Here is a 12,426-nt window from a genome sequence, read left to right as displayed (position 1 = left end):
TTTATCAGTTAATATGATGTGTGTGATAGGGATCTAAATATGTCTATCAAAATGTGTAACACATTAGCCTCTAATTTATTGGATTATCTTTCTCTTCTTCACTATTCTGAAATATCATATATATATTCTCACGCACAGGTGTGTCTCCTTTTGTCTCTCTATTCTTCACTAAACTATTTGTCTTTTCCTCTACTAATATCACACTTTTTTCTAAATGTGGTTCTCCAGTTTTCCTTGAGCTATTTTTATTGTTTTGTTTTGCCAAAATTAACCAGAGTCTGGCTTATTCTGTTGTTTTAAATTAAGTACCATGATTATTACATGAAAATGTGGGGCCAAATGTGATAAAACAAGAACTTAAATAAGAGAAATAAATATTAGAAAGGGAGAAACAACAACAAAAAAAATCACCATTAGTTGCAATTTGTGTGATTTTTCTACATAGAAAGTCCTGGAAAGTCAATAAAAAAATTATTAAAAGGAACAAAATAATTTAGTAAGGTGACCAGTTAGAAGATAATATATATGGTAATACTTTTTTTTTTTTTTTTTTGGAAAAGCAAACTGGTTTTTATTCTAAACAGTGCAAGGGTGGGGTGCGGTGTGGGGAGGGGGCTCTTCTGTATCACAATGTGACTCTCAGCAGACAGAGCTGAGGCTTGGATGGACTACTCACCACAGGCCAAGCCTCTTGTCACCTGAGGGTCTGCCTGTGCTGCGGAGGACTGAGGCCCTTGGGGGTAGGCGGGCAACCCCTCTCCTGAGTCACGCCCATGCCTACCTCCCCCCCAACCCCCCGCCACCAGCCAGCAGTGACACACAGCACCCTCCATGCGGCCTGTGGCTGCCAATACCGCCACAGCTTGCTCTGCGGGGAAGCCCATGTGTTCCAGCTGCTGCAGCTGCAGACAGGAGACAGTGGACTTAAGCAGCCATAGTGGCTCTCAGGACGCTGTGCTGGCCCCTCACGAGTGAGGCCTGGATCCCCTCCTGCAGCATCTACTCATCTAAGCCCAAGCCAGGCTCCCCTCAGAGGAGCCCTCGCAGATCTGTTACACAGACCCCAGGCCTGGAGGGAGCTGGGCTGAGCCTTCGCTGTGGGACCGGAGGCCATGTAAGGAAGTCCAGGGGCAAGAGGCCTCGCTCCAACAGGATGGGGAATAGGCAGGCAGCTCAGCCAGGCCGCCTGGGGTAGGAAGGAGTTGGAGTGGCCAGTGCCCTGCCAGGGCCCTGCACAAGATGCCCTCCAGCAGTGCTTACAGCTTCAGCTCAGAGAGCTCCAGCCACCGGAAGGCCCCAGCTGTGTAGGCCAGGCCAGCCAGGAGGCTGCAGAATAGCTGCAGGAGGGGTGGCTCGGAGCTGAGCAGTGGTGTCAAGCTGCGAGGAGCAGCTACGGTAGGTAGCAGCCACAGTGATAGTACCCCCCGCGGAGGTCTAGGCTAGTAACCCCGCCCTGCCAGCATGGCGGGGGGGGGGGGGGGGGGGGGGGAGGGGGACAGGCATGGAGCCGGAGCGCCCAACTGCGCTGGACACCCTGGGTCCCGCAGCCAGGGGGAGCAGGGCAGAGGCAAGCAGGAACTGCAATGTGCCCAGGTAGCACTCCTGCTACCAGCCCAGTGTGGGCAGGAGCATCAGGCTCAGGAGCAGGCCAGGTCGGGCCATGTAGCCCTGGGCATGGGTCGGCAGCCAGTGAGCCTGTCAAGGGTCCAGCGGCAGCTCTGGGGCCTGGGTGAGGCTGGGGCCAGTCCCCACCAGCCACAGGTTGCTCAGCAGCAGCATCAGGATGGAGGAGGCAAGAGGCAGCGCTGGGGACAGTAGGGGTGGGTGGGGGGATGCTCTGGCATGCGTAGAGTGGCTGAAGGTGTCAAGGGTGCTCTTGGGGCTGTGTGCTTACTGAGAAGCCCGGAGGACAGAATGAGAACACAAGGATAGGGAAGATTCTTCCGAGTGATAGAGAGATTTTTTTTTTAATTTATAGAAATAACAAAATACAAACGTTTATTTTAAAATACCTTTAACAAGACAAAAACAAAAAATTTTTAATTTTTAATTTATAGAAAATTTTTTACTTTATAGAAATTTTTTTATTTATAGAATAAATACATATTTTAAATTTATAGAAATAACAAAGTACAAACGTTTATTTTAAAATACCTTTAACAAAGGCAAAAACAAAAAAATGTTATGAATTATATACTCACGAATGTATTTATTTATTTTAAAGATTTATTTATTCATTTGAGAGAGAGAGAGATAGTGTGAGTGGGGGGAGGGGCAGAGGGAGAGGGAGAGAATTCTCAAACAGACTCCCCACTGAGCAGGTTGCCCGATGTGGAGCTCCATCCCAGGATCATGACCCGAGCTGAAATCAAAAGTTGGTCATTTAACTGACTGAGCCACCCAGGTGCCCCCTTATGAGTATATTTAACTAAAATCATGTAAAACTTACGTGAAGCAAAAGTTAAAATTTCTCAAGACTCAGTAAAATGGAGATAATGAAATAGAGAGGACTCAGCATTACAAAGATGTCAACCCTCCCCAAATTAATCTATAAATCCACTGCAATTTCTATTTAAATTCTACTTTTCTAAGTAACGGATCATGAGAGGTTGATTCAAAAGAATCTGTTAAGTACAAAAACTTTTAGTAAACTAGGAATAAAATAAACTTCCTTTGTATAATTATGTGTATCTACCAAAAAGTATATGTTCAGGTATATATGACCAGCCCAAAGGTCCCCCAAAACATTTAAGATAATCTTCAAGTGGTGGTGCCTGGCTAGTTCAGTCAGTGGAGTGTGTGACTCTTAATCTTGTGGTTGTAGGTTAGAGCCCCATGTTGGCTGTAAAAATTGCTTAAAAATAAAATCTTAAAAATAAATACTCCTCAAGTGAAGTTGAAAGTCAGAAAAGTCTCATATCTCTGCTCAGAGTGATTAAAATAAACTTTTTTTTTAAAAGATTTTATTTATTTATTTGACACAGAGAGAGAGACAGCGAGAGAGGGAACACAAGCAGGGAGAGTGGGAGAGGGAGAAGCACGCTTCCTGCCAATCAGGGAGCCTGATGCGGGGCTCGATCCTAGGACCCTGGGATCATGACCTGAGCCGAAGGCAGACGCTTAATGACTGAGCCACCCAGGTGCCCCTTAAAATAAACTTTTAATCCCCACAATCTTGGACAAGAATAAACAGCTAAAGATCACCCAACACCCAAGGAAAAGATTTCATATGGAAAAAGAAACCAATAAAAATTATATTTAACAGCAGAATACTGTAGGATTTCTAATTAAAGAAAATAAATCACACTTTCCTCGCTACTATTCAGTATGTTTTGATGAGTATGAGATATTTTTTTGTAATTTTTTCTCATCCTAGGATCTCCTTTCCTGTTCCCACATTTCCCCCTTTACTTTGATTTACTCTCTTTTTTTTTTTTTTTTTTAAAGATTTTATTTATTCATTTGAGACACAAAGATACACACAGAGAGAGAGCATGAGCAGGGAGAGAGGCAGAGGGAGAGGGAGAAGCAGGCTCCCCGCTGAGCCAGGAGCCCGATGTGGGGCTTGATCCCAGGACCCTGGGATCATGACCTGAGCCGAAGACAGACGCTTAACCATCTGAGCCACCCAGGCACCCCTTTTCTCTCTCTTTTTTTTTTTTTTTGATTTACTCTCTTGATTTGGAGGAGGACTTTCTTCAGTAGCTTGCTGAGAAAAAGTATGGATGGGAGATAAATTTTTTGAGATAGTTCATACTTTAACATGTTTTTATTCTGTCCTCATATTTAGTTGACATTTCAACAGAGCCTACAACTCTAGGTTGGAAACATTTCCCTGCAGAATTTTGGAAGTGTTTCTCTTCTATTAAGAATGTCAAAGCCATTCTATTTTTTGACAAGTTCCTTATCCCCTTCTATGGAACCTACAGGATTTTCTCCTTATCCACAGTGTTCTGAAATTCCACAGTGATGTGCCTTGATATGAGTCTATTTTCATCCAACTGGGAATTTGGTGGAAACCTTCAGCTTGCATTTCCTTCAGTTTTAGTTAATTTTTGAATTATTTCATTGTTGATTTCCTCCATTTTCTTTGTTCTTTCTTTCTATTATTTGGATATTGGGCCTTCCGGACTAATCATATAATATTATCTTTTTTCTCTTCTTACAGCCATCTCTTTGTCCTTCTGCTTTACTTTCTGTGAGGTTTTCCTCAACTTTATTTTCCCAAACTTTTTCATTTCTTTAATCATGTTTTAAAATCTCATCTTTTTTCCCCTTAAATGTTCTTTCTCATAATAGCTTGTTCTTTTTTCATAGATGCAATATCATCTCTTAATCTAAGGATTTCTATGGTCATTTTCTATTGAAATTTCTTATCGTTGTATAATTTTTACTAAGTTATGTTTCTTCTGTTCTGGTTTCTCTTTCCATATTAAATCTTTTTTTTGGGTGTTTGGTGATCTTTTGTTATTTATAAGACTGTAGGGATTAAAAGTTTATTTTCATCATTCTGAGCAAATATATGGGACTTTTCTGATTTTCAGATTCATTTGAAGATTATCTTAAATCTTGGGGACCCTTGGCTTGGTCACATACACCTGAGAGTAAAGGTAACAGCCAATTAGTAAAAAGATACAGGCTCCATATGGATTGAATAAGTCATGGGACTAAAAGTTACAAGCATAAGGAATATAGTCAATGTATTATAATAGCTTTATGGTGACAGATGGCAGCTACATTTCTTGTGAGCACAGCATAATGTAGAGAGTTGTGAAATCACTATGTTGTACACCTGAAACTAATGTAACAGTGTGTATCAGCTATAGTTAAATTAAAAAAAAATTTAAAAAGAAAAGAAAAAAAAGCCTTCTTAGCATCTAGCATTCTGTGTGTGTGGACACTGATCTTCCTATTTTCAGTAAAGTACCCACGCAGCCAGCTATACAGAGACAGAACGAACTTGTACAGTCACACTGAGTCCCAATCAGGGCCGGACACCTGGTTTAATTCTCTATGGAGTCATCTTAAAATTAGTAATTTTTGAACAATGGATTTGCATTTTAGTTTTGCTCTGAGCCCCACAAATTAGGTGTCTAGTCCTGAGTACTCACACCTCAAGTCTGCAGATCCAAGACTAAAGACCCTTAGTTTTCCTCTCTTCAGTTTTCTCCGAGGGTGGGAAAAGAGTCTTTGCCTAACAACGTACAAGTCAGGTGGGGGTCCAAGGATCTGTTTCTAAATTAAATTTTACACAATTCTCTTTATTCTAGCACTGCTTTTCACCCTTCCTTCCTCTCCCTCAAAAAGTAAGAGTGCCTAAATCTAGATTTGCATGGGCACCAAGGTCACAGTATGTTGGCAGCTGATTTTTCTCTACCACTTCTATATGTGTTGGCCACAAAATCCATCAAAAAGGCTGTTCTTTATGAACAGTGAGATAGGGTCCTTCCCCTGAATGCTAAACTACATAGTGTGTCCAGTAGAGTACTCTGGTGCTAGCATGCCCCTTCATGGTATTGTGGGTATATAAGGGGAGGTATTGGACAACTTGTGCCTTTCTTTCTGGTGATCACATCCATTATAAGTTTTGCCAATAAAATCTGTTCCTTAATTCATTAGAGTGACTTGGTAGCATTTATTCCAAGCTCCAATGCACAAGGCACAGCTTGCAAATTGGATGCATTTTGCACAAAATTACCTCAAGAAAAAAAATACCACTATTGTGCAATCTATAACAATACTAGTAATAACAACAAAATCACTACAACAAACATCCACATATTTTGTTTTATAGTTTGCAATACTGCCAAGGCATTTATTTTTATCTTTACAACATTGGCAGATATGTACTATTTCCCTGTTTTATAGGAAAGGAAACTGAACTTTGGAGTGGCGATTATTTCTAAATTCACAAAAAGATTAAATGGTAGTGCTGTGACTCAAAACCACTGCCTTCAAATATTCTTTTAACCAGTATGAATCAGCAAGCTTGTCTCATCCACACACAGAGGTTTCTCTTTTTCACATACATCTCCATTTTTGCTAATTTTCTACACTGAGAAGAACTAAACCTTCTGCGTTTCCTTTTTGGTCAAAAGTTCCTTAACAAACAAAACCTACGTTTATTAGCTAAACACTCTCCTGAGCAACCATTAATCTTCAAGAATGCATACAAAGCTGCTTTGTATCAGAACCCAAACCCAGAGTTACTACTTATTGATATTGCCCATCTTCAAAAAGACATTTATAGAACACATAACATGTTGTTGATCCTAAAATAGAGTATGCCTTCTCTGCATATTTTATTCTAAAATAAAAGATGGCTGAAAATGACAGGAAGATAAGTCATAATTATTACTATAAATTTATGTAATAATTTTACATTTGTAGAGATTAACATTTATATTAACATAAATTTCAAACATAAAAAAGAGAAAGCAGAAAATACTAGAAGAAAACATAGGATGACTTTATTTTTTTCTTAAAACAATGAAGGCTTTTTTAAGAAGACTTTTTAAACAGACAAAAGCCATTTTTTAAAAAGACTGGTTAGGGGTGCCTGAGTGGCTCAGTCATTAAGTGTCTGCCTTCGGCTCAGGTCATGATCCCAGGGTCCTGGGATCGAGCCCCACATCGGGCTCCCTGCTTGGTGGGAAGCCCGCTTCTCCCTCTCCCACTCCCCCTGCTTGTGTTCCCTCTCTCGTTGTGTCTCTCTCTGTCAAATAAATAAATAAAATCTTTAAAAAAAAAAAAAAGACTGGTTAATTTGACTACATAACAAATAATTTTGGTGATAATGTCACAAGACAAAAGGCATACTGGCAAAAGTTATTACCAAAAACTAAATAGACAGTGACAAATGATGGAAGCAGGTTTGGATTCTCCTGAGGCTTCTGTCCTCACATGGCCTTTTCTGTGTGTGTGTGTGTGTGTGCGTGCGTGCGTGCTTCCTTTGGTGTCTCTTCCTCCTTTTTTTTTTTAAATGTAGGCTCCATGCCCAGCGTGGAGTCCAACACGGGGCTTGAACCCATGACCCTGATATCAAGACCTGAGCTGAGTTCAAGAGTCGGATACTTAACCAACTGAGATACCCAGGTGCCCCTCTTCTTCTTATAAGGGTACATATTGGATTAGGTCCAAGAGTAGTCATATTAGATCCTGTGCCTACCCATATGACCTCATTTAACCTTAATTACCTCTTTACAGGCTTATCTCCAAAAACAGTTACAATCTAAGCTACTGAGGGTTAGAGCTTCAATGTATGCGTTGGGTGGGTGCGGGGGAATACAATTCAGTCTATTACACCTTTGATCTGGCAATGGCATCCTTTTCCCTCCCTATCAACTTATTTCTGGTGCCAAGTGACCATAGGGTATCAGCATTTGGTCTCTGGTTCTTCACCTTTATGTCAGGATGCCCAGAGAGTCGATTCAGTCACAGGGCTAGTTGAGTCACACAGCAAAAAGTCTGTAGACCTTTTAAGCCATTTCTGACTGGGTGGCTATAAGCAATAACTTGGCCCTATACCAAAGGGACTGTAAAACGCAAAACTATATTATAATAAATCCCTATGAAATGTATCCTTAACTCCAATTCCTCTTAGCAGGATCCCCAAAAACGTTCACAGCATGCCATCTGACATGTGGGAAAGTGAGATGCAAGAGCAGTTGGAGTAGAAATAAATGGTCATATTAAATAATTCCAGTTAAAATGTTTACTTTAGCAAATTTTACAAAGACATATGTTAAATGAACATACTACTAGTTCCTGTCCCAGAGCCTTAGAATGTGCATCTGTACCAGTCAGGGATCCAACTTCCCCTCCTAATGAGATGGGCCTCTTTCTGTGTTGAATGGGGTACCTGCATTTGAAGTGAGTACATGGTGTATTAAGTTGGGGAGCATCTGCTTTTGTTTTAAAGAATAAGTATGAAGAAAGGTTGCCTGTCATAGTGGGGAGGACTGGAGTGGATATTCTTGCCATATTTTGAAAACCCTTTGATATTTGGGGAGATTTTCACATTACGAATCCTGCCTTCTCCCTTCGAAGTCAGAACTCAAACACTCAGCCTCTCTTGAGGCTAGCAGTCAGGCATGCTCTCTAGCCTTGGACACTCCCGGCAGGGGTTGGGGGGGGTCGGGGTGGGGGACAGCCTTGCCTGAGGCTCCAAGAAGAGACTCAAAAATCTAGCACCTTGCTGCTCTTTGGCCTCTTCCCATGTCATCTCACTGTTTCTGTCTCTCTATGTGGTTTGGGTTTCTCATGGTGTGTTGATCTCAAGGTAGTCCTACTTCTTTCCTGGCAGCTGTCTTGTAAGAACAAGGAGGAAGGAAGTGGATGCTCTTGTGGTTTGGTTCAGGAAACTCACACAATGTTACTGTTGCAATATTCGATAGGTCAGAGAGGTCACAGAGACCACCCAGCTTGAAGAGAGGAGCCACAGGACCCTCTTTCCCCTTCATGATAAGGACAGTGTCAATGTATTTGTGGCCATATTTAACTCGTCATGCAAGGAAAGGTCAATTTGGACTAGAAAGGTCAGAAAAAGCCATACAAGGAAGGTATCATATAAGCTGGTTTTAAAGAATACAGAACATTTGAAACAATGAAGTGAAGTTGGGATAAGGACAAAAATACTAAATATCTAAAAATAAAACAGTTAACAATGGGGAGAACACGTTCAAAATGCTTAGCAAACCAAAAATTATGGTTCTTTCTCAATTTATTTTGCTGCAACAACAAAAGCGACAGTGGGAATTAGCCTCAGCTTGGGCAAGTCAATTTTCCCTAATTCATGAACACGTTGATTCAACTGAGGTGATTTTTCTTTAAATGAGGTCACCTTATTTGAAGTAAAGTGAATCTGAGCTTATAGGACCAACTGGGGAAGGTCAGTCAGTGTTCAGCTTGTTTGGAGAAGTGCTCATTGTTAAAACTCAGAAGGTATAGACAAATGATTGTAGTTAATCCTGAGACAGGATGAAGGGCAGCAAGACAGGGGTATGATTTAGCAACCATCGATCAGAGAATATGGGTTTAGCAAGTCTGGTTATGGTCCTAAGAGAGTCATGATGTAAAATGTTAATCCTACCGGGTCTCTTTTAAGGCTTTGTTCAGAAAGGGTTAATCATCATAACCATAATTTTCTCACTGAGAAGAGGCTTTCCTGAGATTTGTAGTTCATAGATAAACAGTTCTCTAGATGAGTGTGTGCATGTACATACTTCTTGGAGTACATGCAACCTGTTCTGAACCCAGTGCGTGACACTTGGCAGATACTTAATATTAATTAGATATTACTATGCTTAATGAATTGTATTCCTCATATTCTCTTAACACCAATTTAAAAATCTACACTCCTCTGAAATTTTCCCTATATAATATTAAACCAGAAACAGGCATATTTTAGTAATGGCTACCAATTAAAAATTAACCATTCCTCTGTGAAGTGAGCATAGCTCTTGTTTAGCACTTCAGTTTTCAAAATTTGTGTCTGACATTTTCTTTCAATTTTATTTTCTTTTTAAGATTTTATTTGTTTATTTGAAAAGAGAGTGAGTAAGAGAGCACAAGCGGGGCATGGAGGGGTGCGAGGGGAGGGGACAGAGGAAGAGGGAAAAGCAGACTCCGCTGCTAAGCAGAGAGCCCTACGCAGGGCTGGATCCAAGGACCGCGGGATCATGACCTGAGCAGAAGGCAGCTGCTTAAACAAAATGAGCCACTCAGGCTTTTTTTTTTTTTTTGACACTGATATGTAATGAATTTATGAATATCAAACCTGGCATTCTAAAAACAAAGGGAGAGAGTACAAGGCTTAGGAGAAATGCTTTAAAAAAATCTTTTAATGTGTTATAACACCCTGGAGAATCATCAGATCTTACTGCTTTTTTATGTTAGAACATAGATTTCTCCTCCCCTCTCTGATAGCTTTTAGTTTTATTTGGTCGGGAGCACTGAAAATTCCAAGCTACAGCCTTGCGTGGTAGGAGACAGCATTATTTTAAACAGTGTTCGAGTTTGAAGGTCAACAGGCTTGTGCCGTTTACACAGTTATCTACTTTGGGTAGTTTTTGTTTCTTGACCTCTAGGTGGCTCCTTAAAAGCTGTGAGGCTAAGCAAACAATAGGAAAAGAAAAACAGACACTGTGGGGCCTTGGGACTCCGAAGCCTTAATCTAGAGAGAACCGGTTAAGCCTTCAGAGACTGGAGGGGAAGGTGTGTGCGTTTGGTACAGAGAGCGGAGGAAGAGCCGTCCAGGATTCAGGGCAGCCGGATAGCGCCTTCCACCTGCGCAAGCATAAATCTCCTTAGTAACCCCGGGATGTCCCGGGGGGGGCGGAAAAGTGTTCTCCATCCTCTCATCTGTCCCATCAGAGTGAATAAGTGAACCCTGCTTCAGACGAACTGCAAAGGATAGTCTGCAGACATACATATGTATGCACACACATTAGGAGTTTCAAGCTCTCCTGCAGGAGACGAGCTAGACATCACCTGCCGCGTCCTTAGCAAGCTCCCGCCCAGACCTGCTAGAGCCGGGAGGGCGGAGGCAGGAGACGGTGCGGCGCGGAGGTGGCTACTGCACATCCGGGCGCGGCCGCTGCGGTCAGCGTGCTGCATAATTGATGGAGGACTGGGCGCAGTCCTGGGTCGGCTTCGGGCGCCGTGAGAGCGTCTCAGGGGAGGAGGGCAGGGCGACCGGGCCCCTCCCACTCTGCCTTTTGTCGCGTGTCCCGCCCCCGGGACAGGCAGCAGGCGCCGGGCCACCCGCGAGTGTGCGCAGAAACTTCGGCCACCTACGGCGGTGCGCGAGGAGCGCGGCTGACCCGCCGGCGCCATGCGCGCCCTGCCTGGCCTGCGGGGGCTCCGGGGGCCGCCGCCGCTGCAGCTGCCGCTGCTCCTCCTGTGCCTCCTCGCGGCCGTGCGCCGGGGCTGGGCGGACGGCAATACCACAGGTGCGAAGGCTACAGGGCCGAGTTGGGGGGGGACGCGCGAGGCTGGGTCCCGGTAGGCTGAGGGCTTGGCCGACGCGCCGGGGCAGGGTTGGTGTGGAGAGGCGCGGGGAGGCTGGCGACGGCGGGTGGCCAGCGGCGGCCGCCTCCTCCCATTGGCCAGGCTTGGGTTGTCTCAGCTGGACGAGGAGACTGGAGCGGTGGGGCTCCTCCGCTCCAGGGATGGAATCTGGAAGCAAGAGCGCCCCGCGAGTCGGGGGCGTTGGTAGTAGGACAGTGTCTGGGTGTTCCAAGGGCGAGGGCGGCAGGGTGTGAGGGTGCCGGCGGGAGCAAGGTAGCGACTCGGTTTCCGCAAAAGCGGCAGGATTTCGGAAAGCCACATTCTCCAAGGCCAGCTCCCTTCGCTTGAATTCATAGTAGGTTTAAATATCACCTCCCTGCCTGGCAGGTGGGTTGGCTTTGCTCTGAGGATGTTTTTTACAACTGAGTTGAAATAACAGCAAACCACAGCCAACTAACGAACCGAAGCCCACAACTCATTGGATATTGTGTGTGTGTGTGTATCTTTTTTTACATACACCATGGTCTTTGAAAGCGAATTTTTTGTGGTTATTGTTTTGATTGTTTAAGAAACTTTGAAAGAGGGATCTATGTGCGAAACATTACCAAAACCAACACCAAATTTGCCATTTTAGCTTCACCTGTTTATAATTACCTTTTATGTTGAAAGTATCTCAATCCAACCTACTTTCTAATTCAGGTTTTTGTGTTAACATATTCAACGTGTTAGCAGCTAATTAGGACAGTGGACTGCCAATCAGGTTAGCAAATAGTGCCTATCAGCAACTAAAATTAAGATATTCTACACAAGATCTTCAAACTTTCATAGGAATTCACTTTTATGAACTTATAGCATGTAGAGTTTTTGTAACATAAAGATGGTAAGATAATCCAAAGGATAGGATTATTACATTTTTACAACTGTCCTTTAAAAGGCCTAGTTGTTACCATCTTGGACAAAACATTTTGGGTTGCTTCAGTTCCTAAATTTCCTTGTCCCACTTCCTAGCCACATACCTCTTTTTCATTCATACTACTTACAAAGAATGGTCAAGGACTTGGGGCTATTTCTAGATTCACTCCTCTTTCACTTAAGACTGAGGACCAGCTCAGCTCTGAGGACCATTGCATTCTGGGTGAGTTCTAGAAGTGGGGTTCTCCAGTTGGTTCTATGTTGGAATTATCTGGGAGCTTTAACAGCTGGATCCTGCCCTCAAAATTTTTTATTCAGTTGGCCAGGGATTTAGCCTGAACATCGGGTATTTTGAAAGCTCCCGTGTGATTTTAGTCACGTGATCCTAAGCGGGTTGAATACCACTGCTTTCAAATTATAATGGCCCAGAGAGTGCACATTGTGTGAATATCTAAACTGTTGGTAGCTGGGAGTCAGGTTTAAACTGACATTCAGAGCAGACTT

At 43.1% G+C, this 12,426-nt stretch overlaps 1 protein-coding gene and 1 pseudogene across 1 annotated transcript in view; one reads left to right on the top strand and one right to left on the bottom strand.

Moving 5' to 3' along the window:
* Nucleotides 1-668: 668 nt before the first annotated feature.
* On the bottom strand, nucleotides 669-10,836 carry LOC118547964 (rhomboid domain-containing protein 3 pseudogene; annotated as a pseudogene).
* Nucleotides 10,743-12,426, top strand: part of EMB (embigin) — a 41,837-nt gene continuing 40,153 nt past the window's right edge. Inside the window, exon 1 of the mRNA XM_036111777.2 lies at nucleotides 10,743-10,952. Coding sequence (XP_035967670.1) covers nucleotides 10,835-10,952 — 118 coding nt within the window. The 5' untranslated portion in view covers nucleotides 10,743-10,834. The remainder of the gene's footprint in view (nucleotides 10,953-12,426) is intronic.

The sequence above is a fragment of the Halichoerus grypus genome, chromosome 2 (assembly GCF_964656455.1).
Source record: "Halichoerus grypus chromosome 2, mHalGry1.hap1.1, whole genome shotgun sequence".
NCBI classification, from domain to species: domain Eukaryota; kingdom Metazoa; phylum Chordata; class Mammalia; order Carnivora; family Phocidae; genus Halichoerus; species Halichoerus grypus.
This window is presented reverse-complemented; position numbering and strand designations above follow the sequence as displayed.